General features: G+C 45.6%; 8 protein-coding genes across 8 annotated transcripts; 5 read left to right on the top strand and 3 right to left on the bottom strand.

Annotated features, from left to right (window-relative positions):
* Nucleotides 1-598: 598 nt before the first annotated feature.
* N7478_007089 (acid phosphatase PHOa) lies at nt 599-2,196 on the bottom strand (the record flags this gene model as incomplete). The annotated part of the gene is made up of 4 exons (XM_056923303.1): nt 599-1,401; nt 1,457-1,747; nt 1,807-1,951; nt 2,014-2,196. The coding sequence occupies 4 exons, from the start codon at nt 2,194-2,196 to the stop codon at nt 599-601; spliced, it is 1,422 nt and encodes a 473-aa protein (XP_056781340.1).
* Nucleotides 2,197-5,021: 2,825 nt separating this feature from the next.
* Nucleotides 5,022-6,576, top strand: N7478_007090 (secondary metabolism biosynthetic enzyme; the record flags this gene model as incomplete). The annotated part of the gene is made up of 3 exons (XM_056923304.1): nt 5,022-5,042; nt 5,120-5,600; nt 5,678-6,576. 3 exons carry the CDS (start codon nt 5,022-5,024, stop codon nt 6,574-6,576), a joined length of 1,401 nt encoding a protein of 466 aa, XP_056781341.1.
* Nucleotides 6,577-7,559: 983 nt separating this feature from the next.
* On the top strand, nt 7,560-8,270 carry N7478_007091 (uncharacterized protein; the record flags this gene model as incomplete). The annotated part of the gene is made up of 1 exon (XM_056923305.1): nt 7,560-8,270. The coding sequence occupies one exon, from the start codon at nt 7,560-7,562 to the stop codon at nt 8,268-8,270; it is 711 nt and encodes a 236-aa protein (XP_056781342.1).
* Nucleotides 8,271-9,194: 924 nt separating this feature from the next.
* N7478_007092 (uncharacterized protein) lies at nt 9,195-9,850 on the top strand (the record flags this gene model as incomplete). Its single annotated transcript, XM_056923306.1, has 3 exons — nt 9,195-9,341; nt 9,394-9,795; nt 9,845-9,850. 3 exons carry the CDS (start codon nt 9,195-9,197, stop codon nt 9,848-9,850), a joined length of 555 nt encoding a protein of 184 aa, XP_056781343.1.
* A 465-nt stretch (nt 9,851-10,315) lies between these two features.
* Nucleotides 10,316-11,149, top strand: N7478_007093 (uncharacterized protein; the record flags this gene model as incomplete). Its single annotated transcript, XM_056923307.1, has 3 exons — nt 10,316-10,684; nt 10,750-11,076; nt 11,102-11,149. The coding sequence occupies 3 exons, from the start codon at nt 10,316-10,318 to the stop codon at nt 11,147-11,149; spliced, it is 744 nt and encodes a 247-aa protein (XP_056781344.1).
* A 1,407-nt stretch (nt 11,150-12,556) lies between these two features.
* N7478_007094 (cytochrome P450) lies at nt 12,557-14,378 on the top strand (the record flags this gene model as incomplete). Its single annotated transcript, XM_056923308.1, has 4 exons — nt 12,557-13,063; nt 13,127-13,823; nt 13,888-14,151; nt 14,212-14,378. The coding sequence occupies 4 exons, from the start codon at nt 12,557-12,559 to the stop codon at nt 14,376-14,378; spliced, it is 1,635 nt and encodes a 544-aa protein (XP_056781345.1).
* Nucleotides 14,379-14,759: 381 nt separating this feature from the next.
* N7478_007095 (Nucleotide-diphospho-sugar transferase) lies at nt 14,760-15,325 on the bottom strand (the record flags this gene model as incomplete). Its single annotated transcript, XM_056923309.1, has 2 exons — nt 14,760-14,861; nt 14,894-15,325. 2 exons carry the CDS (start codon nt 15,323-15,325, stop codon nt 14,760-14,762), a joined length of 534 nt encoding a protein of 177 aa, XP_056781346.1.
* Nucleotides 15,326-16,666: 1,341 nt separating this feature from the next.
* Nucleotides 16,667-17,751, bottom strand: N7478_007096 (uncharacterized protein; the record flags this gene model as incomplete). Its single annotated transcript, XM_056923310.1, has 3 exons — nt 16,667-17,192; nt 17,248-17,620; nt 17,685-17,751. The coding sequence occupies 3 exons, from the start codon at nt 17,749-17,751 to the stop codon at nt 16,667-16,669; spliced, it is 966 nt and encodes a 321-aa protein (XP_056781347.1).
* Nucleotides 17,752-17,992: the final 241 nt, after the last annotated feature.

Here is a 17,992-nt window from a genome sequence, read left to right on the forward strand (position 1 = left end):
AGATATCTTAAAAATGTCACTACGACTCCTCTCTCTGATTCAAATTCCTGAGAGCTCACCTCATCTTCAATGTAGGATTTTGTAATGATCCGGTAGAATATCTTACATATGCAATTATTGGGAGGTCAAATGATCGGCGGCCAATTGTGCCTCTTGTGGGAGTGGCTCTCGTATAGTACACAATGCAGATAAGATATTGGGTAGATCAGATTGCCGATCGATAATACCAGTTTTCCATGGTTTATGTTCCATTCAATATAGTTAATTGGGGCGTGAAAGCTGCGCCTTGCCTCGATAGCCCACTTCCACGAAATTATGTGTCATGATGGATTCAGCTTTACTCAATGACCGTGCATAAAACATTGACTTTACGAGAAAGGTCTGCTGAGATTTCAGATTTTCCAATTCGAGATCCATGTAAACCTGAGCTTGAGTACGCCTGACAGTGTTGTCTTATATTTCTTCATGCTAAACATAGTATCAACAACTTGAATTGTTTATAGATAAAAAGATAGATGAATGCCTATATATCGTAAACAAAAATAAAATTCATCTTTTATAAAGTCATGAAATCACGGAATATTCGTTCAATGCCAATTTACAGGAAGGCAGCAAGAGCAGCCATAATAGCAGCAACAGAGCCAGCAGCGGGGATGGTCATACCCGAAGCCGCAGACCCGCTGGTGGAGGAAGAAGCAGCTGAGGAAGAGGTAGTGCTGCTAGATCCATTGCGAGTATCATAGACAACGGTACCAGTGGAGTTGACACCAGAGACGTAAGTAGAGCCATTACGAGAGTAAGAGATACCAAGGTCAAGGTCATAGCCGGTGTCATATGGGAAAGGAGAGGTGTAGTTGTAGGTAGGAGTCTGGTTCTTGTAGGCTTCAACAACAGACTGCAAGATACCGTGACCACCGGAGCAAGTCTCGTTGGTGGCGGGGACAGGCCAGCTAGCACGGTACTTGTTCAGATCGTTCTCGGAGAGAGGACCGGGAAGGGACTCGTTGATGTAAAGGTTAGTGTTGTCAACGTCCCAGTTGGTGTAGCCAACCTTGTCGGCGACAATCTTGAGCAGGTTGGCACCGCAGTCCCAGCGACCCAGGGAGGGGAGACCCCAGTTAGCGGAGACGGAGGCAATGGTTGAGTAGTGGGTGTAGACTGTGTCGTCCTTTGTGCCGACGAGGTCATCGGGGACAGCACCACCGAGAAGAATACTGAAGACGCGGTTACGGACGGCGTACTCCTCGTCAGTGGGGACGTCGTAGGTCTCGGTCTCGTCAAAGGTCAACAGAAGCAGCGTGTTGTCCCAGAAGTAGGTGTTGTTCATGAGGCCCTCGACGAAGCCGCGGAGCCACTCGGAGCCGAAGGTAATGTTGGTGTCGTGGGCGTCGTTAGTCATGTCTGGAAGTTTGTTAATTTTATCTTTTGGGATGGGAGATAGATAGAATGGACTTACTAGGGGTGATGAAAGCCCATTGGGGTAGAACCTTGTTGTCAATATCCTCGTAGAGCATAGTGAAGTTCTTCATCAGGCGAAGAGCGGTGTCATTGGCAGATACATTGTCGAAGGAAACCAATGGGTTGTGCTTGCGCATGTAGTCATTGGCATAGGTCTCCTGGTTGGAGTAGTTGTATCCCTGGTAACCGGGGAAGGGGATGTGCTCCTGGTACTCAGCCCAAGAAATGCCCTTGGTGTAAAGCAGATCGGCAACGGTCGAGACGTTAGAGGGAATGTCGTGGAAGTCATCTGGACAATGTAATGGTCAGCTTTGAAAATGTGAAGTTCCAATTGCTTGGAGAAATTACCGTTGTCCATGCCGTAGTTATCACCACTTGCGGCGGCGACATAGTTGGGCTGCGAAGGGTGACCAGTTCCATAGTAGTTGGTCAATGTGATACCCTTGCTGGCCAACCATTGCTGGTTTGTGTCGTTGGCAGCATTGTCGTAATCCTGTTGCGGAGGTCAGCTATTGATTCGCCATGCTCGACAGAAGGTTGAATGCATATACTTACGACATTCTCCAGCCAAACTTGGTAGAAACGGTCGAAGACCTTACCTGTGACATTGGAAGTCCAGGTCTGGGGGGTCACGGTCGCCTGAGCCTTCGCGATAGCAGCCAATGCAGGCTCGGTGGTGGTGATGGTAGCACCAACAGCCATACCGGCCAAGGCAAGGAAAGCAGTGATGGAAGCCATTGCGCGTCAAGCTCTAAAAGCGAGGAACAAGGACAATTAGAGAAGAAGAAAGTGGCACGCGTCCAGGAGATAAAAATCGCAGATCGCTGGTTCCTTTTATAATAACAATCGGTGCCTGTAACATCACGCAGGTGCTGGTAGCTACCAACGGAGAGTATGCATGGGGCGGAAATATCGGCGATAGGTTTAAGCCAATTAAACTCGCGGGTCGATAGCACGTTCTTGATTGTCTCACGCCAGATAAAAGCACCGAATGGAGCAGAGCGGAGAATTGTGCATTAACTTGATGTTGGTTGGTTGCTATATGTCCCTAGTGGAGACTGAGCGGGGAGGGCGGACGCTTATGTTTGGTAAGCAGCCAATGACCATTTAGAACAACCAGCCTCGTGAACAACCGTGATTCTATCTGGGACTTGCTCCTGCACGGCATCGTTTTATTATACTTCCTTCGCTTTGAACATATTACTCTCGCCCTGAATTCTGACGCTAGAAAAACCCTTCGGTGCCACTAGATGTTGGCCCGGACAAGCCATACGAGCAACCGGTTGTTCGGCACGCAGAGCCGTGAGATATTGGAGCGTGAGCAGCCAATCGGTCAACTTGCATTTCGCGTTATATTTTCTATTGGTTTATCTTTGGCTGCTCGTCTGCCTGCGACGATCCCACGTGCTCAGCCCTAGTCAACATCTCGAAAGATCGTGGTGCCACTTCCTCCAAGTTTACATACGCCCTGTATCCACAATGTGTTTAGTTGTCCCAAGTTCCTATGGCTCGCATGCGACAAACGGAAATTGGCTAAATCGAGGAAAGAACAAGCTTTCATATGGCTCAATAAGTGACGGATATCCTATCCGCATCCCCACATCGAAAATAGACGAAAAATTGCAAGCCTTGAAGCTCCCCATAATGAAAATCTTTCCTCTATGACAGCATAACTTGCTAATTTATTTTTACGACTTGGTGATTTGAAAAGAAATATGTCTTCAATACTCACTCGAGAAACGAAGTAAAACAATATCCAATAAAGTGTCAATATTGAGCATTCAAACATTAACATCAAGCTATCTCAGGCACAACATCAGAGTTGGCAATATACAACAGTTGCGAAGGTGGATGAACGATGATCATATGTACCAAGCTTTTATTTTTTGATCGTCGGCTAGTATAATAGAAATATCTTCATGGCCCAAGCACGAGAGGAAGGAAGAAAGCGGTGTCGATTGTCTGGCTTGATTGGAAGCTTCAAGTTTCACGGAATCGTTGCGATAGGTGAGGAACATACGCAGCGTTCTCTAGATAAATACCCTGCTTGGAAGATGCCAGTGAAAAGGTATCGGAAGTTTTCATGCTCGGGTCAAACGCCAGATATATCATGGCTCATGAAGTACTACTACTAATAGGTAGTATCCGTTCGGTAGTCTGGCACACCGATAATTTAAGCTTGGCCATACAAGGCCTTACATATCAATTCTCGAGCCTGATCAAAAGCCGAGCGCCTTCCTCCGATTCCAATATTTTTGCACAAGTATCCTCCTCGCTCAGTCTAAATTTTTTCTATTGGATGTTTGGCAATGATTTAAATGCCAGTCGGCTTATCTGACAACTGGAAACACTTTAGCCGCGATTGCGCGCATCACCTGCTGCAAGAAAATAAAAACCATATTTTACTTGCATCCAGAGAGCTTGCCAGCAATTACAAACACAGCGCTGAATCATTGATTTTATCTGAGCCGTCCTTTTACCTAGGAACGTGTCACTAAAGGCTCCAAGATAATATCGCGATTTGGTCCTTAGGCTTGTGAAAATTGGCCATCACACCGGCTACTTTCAAGTTGGCAGAAACGGGATCGGATAAGTTCAAGTTTAGATCTTTCCCCGCCGCAAATCTAAGTCCGGATACTAAAAATCAATGTCAGATCATCCCCGTTAATGAAAATCAGATAGTACCGGATACTCAACCTGCTCTATCTAGAACTAAAGTCGCTCAATTGCAGTTGCAAATCAAATACTCGGCCGGAATTTAGATTGATAGGTTTCGTCACAAGAATTATGTAGAGTTCAGAATACAAAGGAAGGTCCATGGATATGCCCTTTCCTAAAATGGTAGAAAATCTACATAAAGGGTATATGCCACGGATTTAGGTTTCTGTCTCTAAGGTTTATATCTTTCCAATCCTTTTAACTATCTCTAACCTAGATAACTCCCAAAAGGTCATGCCAGACACAATTTTGCTCCCCCCTATCATCAATAACAGCTATAGCCACGTAAAAGAATACCGGACTACTAAGTCGTCCATAATCGAAGAGCCATCGCGGCAAGGTTAATAAGTCGGGGTAATCTAAGATCATATGGCGGCATTTAGTAGAGATGGAGCTGTAATTCTAGACTCTTTTGGATAGGTCTTGCTTCCTGTAATTTGTTTGGAATAGCGAATCGAGGTTTTAAATATACTATGGCTCAGAAGGTAGGAGGGGTTTCCCGTCGTTAGGATATCACCAAGGAGAATTGGACGAAAGTCCCGGGCCTAAACTGAGAGGGGTAAGATGTGCTTCTCCTGTATGGAGTTGAATACGAACCACAAGGTGGCTTGTAATAAAAACGCTCGCAATATAATAAAAGTGTTGACTCAAGCTGGGGCCAAATCCTGTCGCCCCCTGTGGATTCTCCAATGCGTTGGGTGCTAGTAACGCGCGGGCAGTATCAGCCTAGTATCCTTGGCATGGATATAGATTACCAGCCCTTCAGAGACTCCTTTGACTTAGAAGATGGGTTTAAAAGGCCCGCTCATTCCTCATTTCTCTCTAATCCCAAGGATCACCGGAAAATGTCTAAAGATCAGCAGCAGGTCAGTATTTTCAATTCCCCCGTCTATATTTTGCGTTTTTGTTCTGAGTGCTACATCCCAAGCTAACAGAAGGACAGTTCACCGTTCCTGATGCCGTCCAGGTAGTGGATGGTCCGGGGTGTGAGCAGTTCAGTTATAGCCGTTTGATACTCGCCCTCGTGGGAGTCCCCATTGTGGTAGCGCGTCTCCTTGGCGGAGGACTGTGGATAACTTCCGGACTTGTTTGCGCTCTCTTCGTCCCAGCTTTGGTTTTATTTTGGACTATCACCTCAAGAGTTCCAATTGACCGCGAAGGGCTTGATGCGGACAAGCAACCAATTGAAAACTACTTAGACTTCAAACTCGACTGCGACCGCGAAAGGTACCGGGGCGATCAGAAGATTCCAATGACTCAATTTACTGAAAAGTACTTTGATAAAATGGTGGACTTCAAAATGGATTGCCATGAAGCTCTTGAGCGGCGATACGACTGGGCAACTTTCGCTTTCACCCCCGAACTCTTCAAGTTCTTCCTCTTCAAAATGGTTCCCGATGTTTTGTTACACACAAAAAGCCGTGGTATGACTCAAATTACTTCCAAAATTAGGAATACACAACATTCAAACTGACATTTTCGCTTGCTCTAATGAATTCAGATCGGAAACAGACTCACGAAGTATATGATCGTGGCAATGACTTTTATCACTTTAGCCTCGGCGATTCGATGACATTTTCGTCCGGAATCATCTCCGATCCACACAGAGCTGAGTCAATTGAAGAGATGCAGAGGAATAAAATGACAGTCGTATGCCAAAAACTCGGATTATGTGAAGGGGAAACCGTTCTAGATATGGGATGCGGCTGGGGAACTTTCAGTACATTCGCAAGCGTGGAACACAAAGCTAGAGTCACCGGCGTGACCTTGAGTCACAATGGTGCCTCTGCCGCCTCAGAGCGCCTTGAAAAGCATGGCATATCCTCAGATCAAAGCCAGATTCACTGTATCGATTATCGCGACATCCCTACATCGCCTCGTTTTGATAAGATTGTTTGTCTTGAAATGGCAGAACACGTGGGTATTCGCAAGCTACCTGCATTCCTAAAACAGATGTACAATCTTCTAGAAGACCAAGGGGTATTTTTCTTGCAAATCGGCGGTCTGCGCAAACGCTGGCAGTTTGAAGATTTGGTTTGGGGTCTTTTCATGAACAAATACATCTTCCCTGGCGCGGACGCGTCGGTCCCACTTGGCATGTATATCAGCCTCGTGGAGAATGCTGGGTTTGAAGTCAAAAGTGTTGATACGATAGGCATCCACTACGCAGCAACAATTTGGCGCTGGTATGATATTTGGAAGGGCAATGAGGCTGAGGTTACAGCTAAGTATGGCGCGAGATGGTACCGCATTTGGTTGTACTTTTTGTCTTCTGCAACTATCCAGGCTCGCAACGGTGGTGCAACAGCATATCAAATCACTTTAGTAAAGAGCAGAAATCGAACGGAAAGGGTCTTGGGAGTTAAGAATCAGCTTGGAGTTCGAACTAACCAGGCTTGATTGGTTTGTTAACGGCTTATAGTATGAGCTTTCTGGGAGCAAGCTTATCGAGGGTGTGAGTGGGTGGGAACGTTTAGAATTGTGACTCGCCATTTGTCAGATATCTCTGCTTGAATAATATGACGATGTAATTTAGTACCCAAATATACGTTGAAGACTTTTACCTAGTCAGTACCGCGTTCCAATTCAATTCCTGATACGGCGACCCCCGGGCTATGAAGTCCGTGCATCAAACATAGACAAAAAATAGCGCATGGTGGCTTAATTAGTAATTCCGCTCTCTGCGGAATGATGTGAATGCCAGTATCTTGCAACTGTGTGTGGATTGCTACTTATCTTCCGGTGGCCTCCTAGGCGTGCAGTGGAGGTCGGATCATGGAAGAGTGACATTGCAGTGTATTTGCCTCACTGGTCACTGGTGACCGACTTGCATTGCTTGTAGCATAGCAGTGAAATAGGTCTTGGTGCTTAGAGCCAAAGGGATCTTCTCCGATAGCGTGCTCAATTGTCAATTTGAGCACCAACCTCATCGATTGCTGGCTTCACTAGTCCTCAGACTTGAGGTGTATCGCAGCCACGATACCCTTTTCGCCAAGTCATCCCACAAAGCAGAATTATGTTTGGCCCCCGGGCTTTGGGGAAATTGTTGGTTGGCATTGGCATGATAATGTACTTGAGTGGCTTTTTAGTTGAATCCTTCGGGTGCCGAGATTTAGCGCTCACAGCTGAAACTGGGTTGACCATGCGTGGTCGTGCGGCCTGCGTCGTGACAGCCGACTCAAATTGGAAAGCATTATGTGCCAGGAAGTAATCTGGTTTGAGACTTTGGCGGAAAACGTAGATTTCCTAAAAGATCATTGTACTGCCATCTTCTTCTTGTACAAAATTCCCGCCGCTGCTACCTTTGACACCGAACTTCGGCCGCGCGTCCATGACAACCCCAAGTGGCGCACTACCAAACGGAGAAGACAATTGGTGCGATAATGAGATCCTCTACCAAGACAAGACCAAATATACGACCAAATATACGAACAAATCCCGATCGTCGATACAGTGCTCGATATTTAATTCTCGTTTATCACGGCACGCGGGCGCATTTTGACCCTCTGGAAATTCAAAGACTAGTAGCAGGAGAGCAAGCAAAATGTACCATCGTTCGACAGTCTGAGGACGACAATATCTTCAACTATTTCGCTTTTATCGACTTCTCTGGGAAGCGTTTTCAGACTCGTAATCTTGCGTTTTTCGATATTCAGCAATACCATCCGAAATGGATACATGTCACATCATCACCATGGCAGAAATTAGACGAAATGATGGCCCAAGGGGACGTCCTATGGAACGGAATTGACCGACCAAATAAGAGACCCTCTGCCGATCGCAGGAAACATGCAACTGGTAAACCACCTTCTTCTGGGCAATGGGAGCTGCTAGGCAGTGTAACAGACGAAGCTTCGTTCGAAGAATTACTCAGAAAGGAAATGAGCAGAAATGAATCCGAATCTGAAGATCCGTTAATCGAAGACTTCGAGTATGAGGTCAATCCAGAGGATGGTCAAACAGAGATGGCCCGCAACGTGCAATACTGGCAGGACGGCTATCGAGCAGGCTACAAAGCCGCAACTTCGAAGTTCGCTGCTCATCAAACACCAGACAAGAATTTCTCCAAGTATGATATCTGCCATCTGAATTGACAAGGACTTACTAAATTATAGATTTAGCACCTCGGATATACCATACTCTGATAAAGTGGGGCGCTTGTTCTCGCCAAATGGAAGTGATATTCTGGACGCAGGTGGTTCGACATCCCATAGTTTATCACATCTTTTCACACAAACAGATACACAGATCCAGACAGAGGCCTCGCAGATAGACTGGAATCTTGAGCTAGATGATGTTTGGAATAATCAACGAGCCCGGTGATAATGAGGCTCAAATGGCCTTCTGAATTGATGTTCGATATTTTGCAACATATAAAATTAGTAGTATATATTTGTTCTCTTCCAAGCACAAGAATAGAATTAAATTGTAGTACTATATGGTTGGAATCATGGCCCTCCTGTTTGGTAGTGTTTCTCCAGATGCCCGAGCCTTTCAAGCTTGGTTCAATTGAGATTCTCTGGCTGTCAATAGCTCCTGGTGAACGTGTGCCCTTTGTCGAATATACTTACTAACGTGAGAACCATGCAGAGCCACGCACCCGGATTTTAATGCAGGGAACGAAGAGAATTCCCAGATTGAATTTCAAACTTTATGAATAATAGTACCTTTACGCAGCTTTGAGACGCGTGGGGAGCTTTGGTACTTCGAGTCACAAATCGGGCTACTACTAATGCCATCCTTAAATTCATTGCTAAATAATCGTAGTATTAAGTAAGCCGAGCGAGGGAACATCTTACTGTCGTTGTCACAAATGAGACACCGTCACCGTGTTCCATATGTCCCATTCGAGCCATTTAGCTTTCAGCATGTGGAAGGTTCTATCTTCGGGATCACGGGATCACTCGAGGGCATTCTCCGCTTCGTCGAAAGAGAGAGAAAAAAACACAATATAAAACTTTTGATATCCCGAGTACATACTGGTCTGTTTAACTTCATAATACGATATTCCAATAGCCATGGAGACCGAAACATCACCACAAGTCACATCACAAGAAAAGGAGTCCACGCAGCTACCCCTCCGTTTCTACTTTGCATTTTCTTCGCTGTCAGCTCTGGCACTGGCTGCAGCACTGGCTACTACATCGCTTTCTATTGCTCTCCAGGTAAATAGCCTGTTTTCAAGTCACTGGTGTGGTGGAAATATTTCATTTCCAGGCTAAAACAAGTCAGACAATCGAGGAAGATTTTCAATTATCGACACCCAAAACTTTCTGGCTTGGGACATCAACTGCTCTCACTTCCACAATCATTCAACCATGTTGTGCAACTCTGGCCGACGTCTTTGGTCGCAAGGCGACGTTGACCGGGAGCGCTGTGCTCCTCGCTGTTGGGTCTCTGATCGGTTCTGTTGCCCCTAGCTATGCAGTTATCCTCGTGGGTCGGGCATTGCAGGGCCTCGGGTCCGGAGGTATCTCTGCACTTACAGACATAATCGTAACTGATATTGTTCCTCTACGCGTTCGCGGGAAATGGTTCGCTTTTATTAGCGTACCGTGGGCCATCGGCACGACGATAGGACCGGTCATCTCTGGCATACTGACAACATCAGGCTCTTGGGTAAGATATTCGTTCTCCGAACTCTGCCAGAATATAAGTCCATTATCAGACGTGAGCTGACGTTGCCTCTCAGAGGTGGGTTTTTGCAATCAATGTAATTGCCAGTAGTATTGCAACCATCGCATGTTGGTTTGCGCTTCCACCACTTCCTAGTGCTCGGCACTGCGTATCAAGGTTTCGACAGATAGACTTTGTTGGCTTCTTGTTGTTAGCCTTGTCCTTGGTTGCAATTCTAGTACCAATTATGCAAGTAAGGCTTTCCTCCACTTTCTTCCGCTTTGCACAATGAGCTGCTTACAGATGCTAAATGAACGTCAACCAGGCGAATGTAGTATATTCTTGGCGAGAAGCTGCCACTCTCGTTCCACTACTCTTGGGAGTTTTGGGTGTCTGTCTTTTCTTTCTCTTCGAGCTTTTTTGGGCCCACAATCCCCTTATACCACTCACACAGTTTCAAAACCGATCGTGTATTCTGACCTTCTTTTGCACTATACTCCATGGAATGGTTCTCTGGTGCATTATGTACTATTTGCCTGTTTACTACGAAACCATCAAGGGATTCAGCAGTCTCGAAAGTGGACTTGCTGTATTGCCCGAAACGTTGTCATTAGTCCCTGCATCTATTCTGATCGGATATCTGGTAAGCTGGACTGGTAGTTACCGATGGGCAACATGGCTAGGCTGGGTGATCTCAGCCCTTGGTTCAGCACTCCTGTACCTTCTCGAATCAATCACTTCGAAGGGTGTCTGGATTTCTTTGAACCTCCCGATTGGAGTGGGAATGGGCCTACTGTTTGGAGCAATGGGCTTTGCAGTCCAGGCAGCGGTAGACGTTGAGATTGTCCCATTGGCCGTGACCCTTTATTCTTTTTGTCGTGCATTTGGTGCCGTAAGCTTTCCAACCCAGGGTGTCAAATTGGTCCATGTGTCATTTCTAACCAAGGGATATACCAGGCTCTCGGAATCTCAATCGGTACTGCAATTTTCACCAATGCAGTTGGGGGTCAAAATTTGAGGTCCCGTAGCTTGGAATATAATGGAGCTGCCTTTGTCAAGAACTCATCCTACCAAAGGGGTCTTGGGGAAGACTCTTCCCCAAATAAGATTTCAACATTGGCCAATTCAGAGATGACTGCTTTGCGACATGTTTGGATTTTCTGTGCAGTATCCTGTGCTGTCGCACTGGTCGGAAGCTTTGGAATTGAATCCATTTCTCTAGACCAACCGCTCGCCAAGAAGAATGATCATCACCATACGCCGTGTGATCACCCTGAAGCCATTGTATGAGATTTATTCTTTATCCCAGGAACGATTTATGGAAGGGCTTGAGAGTGACCTGAGTATGACCAATTAGTAAACTATCCATGCCTTGAAGTCATTGATTGGACCCCTTGACGCGTGCAGCTAGATATGAAATACGTACATGGGTGCTTTTAGGCGATGAAATATACCTAGCCCATCATGATACAGCATTTGATGATGATCCTCGAGCCGGAACTTGAAGCTTCTAAGCCCTGGGGACCGCCGGTGTTGGTGCGCATGGACTCTGGAGTATCGAAATGTACGCAAACTGAAACTTGGATTACCGTCACCCACCCCGAAACCGTGAAATATACTAGTACTTCCAATCTGGTTGAGCTTATATTAATGAGCTGATGTTACAGACCCTTACGTCGAAAATAGATATGGCAAATTGATGGCATGTGGATGAAAAGACCGCGTATAACACGATATCAATAGCGATACAAATAGAAAAAGAAACGTGTTTCATTATTATTACTGTCGTCATGAGTGAACCTTGGTCGATATGACGTGAAGTACCCACCAGCGGCTGCTGAGGGTTGGGGATTGCGGCTTTAAATTTGCCAGCGTCGGGTTGGTCGGACTCTAAGAAGTTGAATACCACGGTAGATGATTCGATCAATTATCATTCTTCAAAAGGTCAACATGTTTCACTTTTTTCAATGTATTGAAGGTTTGTTGAAGATAGTGGCCCATACCTCCGCACGTGTATACTCTGATCTTCCCTCATGGATTCATGCCTTTGTCGACGAAAAACATAGTACTGTCTCGGGCGATCAGACAGGGAGGAACTTCGTTCTGTAGGGCAAAAGTAGATTAGATCCTTTCAATTTCAAGAACCATAGTTCAAACATTATTGTTCTGGCTCTCTTTTACCTCGTCTGATTGGATATGTTTGGGTATTCACGATAATAATGAGAATATCGCGGGGCATCATATCTATCGTTCCTAGCTGATGCCGATCAAAGTGCAAAACCGAATGCACGCTATCTTCTATATAGCTCATTAGATATGAAAGTTTGTAGTCATCCTAGCCGAAGTCATATTTGCTTAGGCATTTTATGCTCATGTTTACCACTGAGTGAGGCAAGTGGCACACTGCGTCCCAGCCCCGACTGCTATCCGTCACAACCGAGGCAAAGGATAGTGACAAATTGAGTAAACCATTACAACTTGAAACAATTATTGTGAGACTTTTGCTCAGAGCCCACTGTGACGAGACTTGCACAGGGTGTAGTGATACTCGGTTTTTAACCCTCTGTCATTCATACGGATGTGCCAACCAAAATTTGAAGCCAACTGGGAATGTTAGGCCCGGGGTGAATACTAATGAACTTTGAACTCCGCCAGTCAGGAGAGCGACCTGCATCAGTATATAAACTGATATATATCCTGATATGTATGAAGCTTATTGTATCCAAGTCGCAACCCCCCGCTCTCTACTACTTCGTGTAGGGATATGGACAATTCCTCGTTATCCTGGGCTATGCCTGTCGCTCTCCGTCCCCACGTTCCCTCTACTGACAAAAGTCATGAGATTATCCCTTCGTACCGCTTCCTGGCATACTTTATTACTTTGGCCGTCTCTATTTGCAGTTTTATTGCGGTCGCAAAACTGAAGCCATGGCTTAAAGTCGCACGCTCCCAGGAACTCCACGAAAGGCCGTTGTGGTACCCTCACAAAGATCCCATTCTCGGCCTCGACATCTTGTTTGCCATGGCCAGAGCAGTTTACAGCCATAGGTTCCTTGAAGTAACGGCAGAACTCATTTCCCATTTTGGCGGAACAGTCACCTACCTTAGTCTCGGGCGACAGGGTGTATATACTATCGACCCAGCTAATCTGTACGCCATGCTTTCCGATCGAACTCGATTTCATGATTTTGGCCTTGGAGCTACACGGAAAAATAGTTTGCAACCACTCTTTGGTAATGGGGTTTTCAACTCGGATGGTCCAGTTTGGCAGGTCTGTTGGGAATCACTCTAAAAGTTATCTATTGTGAATCTAAAAGTTTAAATTATGTTCTAGCACCACCGCAGTACATTGCGACCTATTCTAGCTCGGGTTACGACGGCCGAAATTGATATATTTGAGATTCATCTGCAAAAGCTGATCAAATCTGTGCCCGCAGATGGTAGTACGGTTGACCTTCAGCAGGTGTTCAATGCTCTGGCCCTGGATATTTCAACACACCTTTTCATGGGGACATCGACAAACACAATTCACTCTCTTAGTGACAAAATATCCCCTATCTCGATAGGGCAAAATTTTGCTGCAGCATTTGAGCATTGTCAACGCGCTGTGTCTGGAATTGATGATTTCAGTTTGTCGGGGCTTTGTTGGAGAATTCTATTTGGTGATAGAAAATTGAAAAGGTCTCTTCAGAAAATACATTCCTTTATCGATGAAAGCATTGAGCAAGCGAGTCAATGCTTTGAAGAGCAATCCAAAATGTCGCCAGCCGGTGTTAACGAAAGCCAAACTGTCTTCGACAAACTTCTTTGCCAAGGAAGATCTAAAGAAGATATCAAATACGATATTCTAAATCTCCTCTCTGCCGGAAAAGATAGTATTGCTTCCTTTCTTTCGTCAACATGGTACGTTATTTGCCAACGACCGGATGTGTGTGACAATCTTCGTGCGGAAATCGGTGGTCTCAAGGGGCAGCGCCCGACGCTTGAGGGTTTGTTCAAGCTTCCATACCTTCGTATGGTCCTTCAAGAAGGTATAATTTTGCTCTCATATACCATCTGCAAGACTAATGCTAAGTCACTTTCTAATATTACCAGTACTGCGACTTTATCCCCCCGTTGCAGCCAACCAGCGAACGGCTGAGGTCGACACAATTCTGCCTCGTGGCGGGGGAGCCGATGGAAAATCGCCACTGCATGTACCACGCGGCGCATCCGTGGGGTACTCGGTTTATGCGATGCATAGACTTGAAGAATTCTTCGGAGAAGACGCTAGTGAATTCCGACCCGAGAGGTGGTTGGAGATCAAGCCAAAGGCGGCCTATATGCCATTCCATGCGGGCCCTCGTACTTGCTTAGGGCGTAAGTTGATAAGACACCTTCCTGCCTTGAGTGACTGGCATATTAACAACTGTCTGGCAGAACATCTCTCATTGTGTCTTGTGAAATATGCCACAATTAGACTATTGCAGTATTACGAAGGTGTGGAGAACAGGAATGTGGAGCCGTGGCAAGAAAGGCTAGGACTTAGTTGTAGTTCGCGGCACGGAGTCAAAGTTGGACTTGCTGCGTACACTCCAGCTCGATGAGAGATTATTGGAAATTTGTTCATGCTCTATACCAGCTTTTACTCACGTTCTTTCCAAACAAAACACACATGTCTAAAGGGACTTGTATACACCAACTTCTTGCTCTTGATTCAATATCAGATTTCATGCCTTAATTGCATTTCTCGCATACTCGGAGTTTTATTGAGATTGGCGTGATATCATGATGTCAATTCACCACGGAGATTTAACGAATAATTTTCACCTCTCCATGTTATGGTGTTTCCGAAATTTGCAGCAACCCATATGGGAAACGCGAGGATCTCCCGTGTCAGCCAGCACACCATCCATCTACGCAGACTCAGCTTAGCATAACCCCCCTGTAATTCTGGGAATGTCGTTTCTTCACCCCCAGTGAGAGCTTCATTTCTTTGATGCGTATCGGATATCAGTTGAAAGAGATGATAGTCCATCGTGATCCACATAGAAATGGTGGTTACCATGAAAATTGCAGAAAACGACCCTCTGTATATCGTTGATAATTCATTTGAGCTTACTCGAAGCAGAAAGGAGAACGCCAGTGATGCTGCAATATCGCAAAAAAAGAATTCCGTTGTTGGTTCCAGAAAGGTGCCCAGCGGAAAGTTCCACTTTCGCGCCCGTACCCATCTCATATGACGAATGCAGTATTCTCGAAGTCCCAAGTTCACAGGCTGAATTGCAAGTTCTCCCAGAAGGAGACCATGTCGTTGGCGACGAGAATGATTCTTCACGTCCCACATAAAGTCGGCAATCATTTGATCTTCGCATAGAACGTTAGAAAGGGTATCGAGACCTGTATGACTGCAGCGTTTTGGTTCGTGTTGCTGCTCAGTAATGGCAGTTTTATGTAGTTTGCATTCTCTGGTATCAAGGTCAGACCGACGGAGCATGGTCGATTTGCCCGTAACACATGGACCGATTTTCCAGAAGTTTATCGCAGTGTACATTTTCGAAAAAGACGTCGATGAGTAGAGTCCTTCGACCTCCCCTCCAAAAAGGGGAGTGTCTTGTGTACCATTATTGTCTTCTGTGGGTCTTACTGGAACGTATGCTGGAAGGTGATAAACCAGGTTGTATGGGCACTCAGCAGAGTTCGTGTGAGAAATCCCTTCTAGCTTTTCTACCATTCGCTGGCAAGCACCGGGCCGCACCCAGACGTTGCAATCCAGGATCCATATTATGTCACTTGATGCAGCTCGATATGCTTGACTCATATTGCGGACTTTAGGATTTGGACCAAGATGGACATCAATGGGACCTTCATCTTCGACAAATATTCGAGTACAAAGTTGGGGGTAATTTCGACAAAGCCGTTCTAGAAGAGAGAAAGTTGGCTCTTTTCTGGATTTAACACAAAAGAATAAGGTCAACTTTTCAGCAGGATAGTTTTGTCGAAGAGAAGAAACAAGACACTGCTCAATATACGGGTCTAACCCGCTGCAGGGACGAATGATCGTAACACGAGGGAGGTTAGTTGACGATTCCTTCGACTGTTGCTTTCCCCCGTTTGATGGCCAATGAAAGTTTTGAACCCTGTTTTCCCATTAGTGCGAATTTCTTTTCTCATTATTATTCTTCCCTATGATCGTATGTCGAACACGTACAAGAGAAAATACCCGGTCGCATTAAGTGTCAAAACAATGATAAACCATAGGATTATCAAAGATGACAGAGCAACGGATAAGCACAGCATGGTGAATTTGCCACTTGAAAGGACCAGGGTTTTTGAGAATCCTCGATTCTCTTCGCTGAATGACTTATTGGGGCCGAAATGAGAAAGGGGGCCAGCTAATTAGTATTGGGACTTTTGATGCGATTTCATTCCAAATCTCGCTTAGTCTTATCCGACGGAATCCTTCGCAACCCATCGGCTATTGTTTTTGTTTTGATTTCACTCGAGAATTGAAATATTTATATACGGAGGAAATTTTGACCCATTTTCATAGGAGGCCCCACGCCGTCTCTATGCGAAATTTCGAATTGGGTATACCGTGACTGCAGTAGAAAAGGATTAAAGGAATCACCGTCGGTAGTCCTTCCAGTTCACGCGTCATTTAGGGAGAGCATCACATTTGAAGCAAATTCATAAATTCATTAGCTCTGAAGACCAGAAAGGTTGTAACAAAAGTGGGTATATAAGATTAATCCATAATGAGCATACTGAGGTAGACGGAAAGAAAACTCGAGAATTCTTTGCTTTACTGATGACCGTGACCACGCATAGACTTTCACCTTGACTCCTGCTACCCCGATATTGTGTTGTGGAAATAGTTGACAATCGTACAAGTCTATGCCTCGGAGTGAATCGGCCGCTGGTGTGAGCCACTGACAGGCCCAGCGTCCAGTTCGTGGTAAACCGGAATGGGACTAGCAGGGTATGCGGCTTCATAGATTGAGCGACCGTCTAGTAAAGCCGGTGGCGGGCCGATTGGTTTTCGAGGTACAAGCATCTCCTGCTCTTTGACTGGACTAGACTTGTTCTCAGGCTCGAGAAGCTTTTCACTCCCCAGCGCTGTTTGAGGAATAGGTGAATCTGTCTGAAAAGTCCTCCGTCGACGCGGTTGTCTTTGTCGACGCTGCCGAAGTACGTACAATACAGCCAGCAATAGGAGGATAACAACGGCAATGACACCAACCGCAATACCGGCTTTGGCACCTGCGCTGAGAGAGGAACCTCCACCGTCGACTGAGCAGGAATATGATCCCCTGAATACATCGCTGGACCGTAACGCATTCAAGGTAGTGCAAGACATGGGACTTTTACCTTTTATGGTAGTGGAGCCGTCGACCTGATCGAGGGATGGCAACAATACGCTAGACGATGATGTTAACTCTGCTAAATGATATGTCTGTCCTTATCAAAACTTACGAAGTGAAATATCCAGTCAAATCCAATTGACCATCAACTTCCTCTAAATTTTGAAACTCCAATGATTTTAGGTTTTTATTGTTCGTGATTGTGATGCCGGACTCCACTTTGGACAATGAAGCCATGGATAGCTTCGTAAGGGAACTCATATTGTCGATCGTCAAAGCACTGCTAATGCCAGTTACATCTGGAGCAGAAATTTCCGTGACGCTCGAAGCGCCTTGTGCCGTGAATGACCCTTTGATTTCGGTGATATTGTTGAAAACGATAGAACCGCTTGCTGAGGATGAGAACGTGATACTACCCTCGAGGGAGTCGCAATCCGCTAGACTGTCCGCATCGCTTTGGCTGGATATTGTGGTGCTGCTTTTGCCTGAAGAGTTATTAGCAATCATAGAGCCCCGTGTAAGTTGACAATTTTTTGAGGAGACCCATACAGGAACTTGAATCTGCAATAACTTGCTGCCAGGCACTGGCCAGCAGCAAGAAAAATAGAACATGCATTGGTCACAAAAGCACGACCTCTCCCTTCGACCAGCTGTGACTTTTGAATCAAAACAAACTACCTTTCACGCGCATGGGACACCCCACTTAGAATATAAAGGAAAGCGGGTGTAGTCTTGGCCAGCTGAGGCGCAGTGAAGATTTTAGAGAATTCCAAGACTAACCATCATTTCGGCTAATTGAATGCAGTTTAGCTTGTTTTGATCCATACTAGTAATGGCAAGGTTCTTTGACATATGTT

The sequence above is a fragment of the Penicillium angulare genome, assembly GCF_028827245.1.
Source record: "Penicillium angulare strain IBT 27051 chromosome Unknown utg000004l_segment0_segment0, whole genome shotgun sequence".
Lineage (NCBI taxonomy): Eukaryota > Fungi > Ascomycota > Eurotiomycetes > Eurotiales > Aspergillaceae > Penicillium > Penicillium angulare.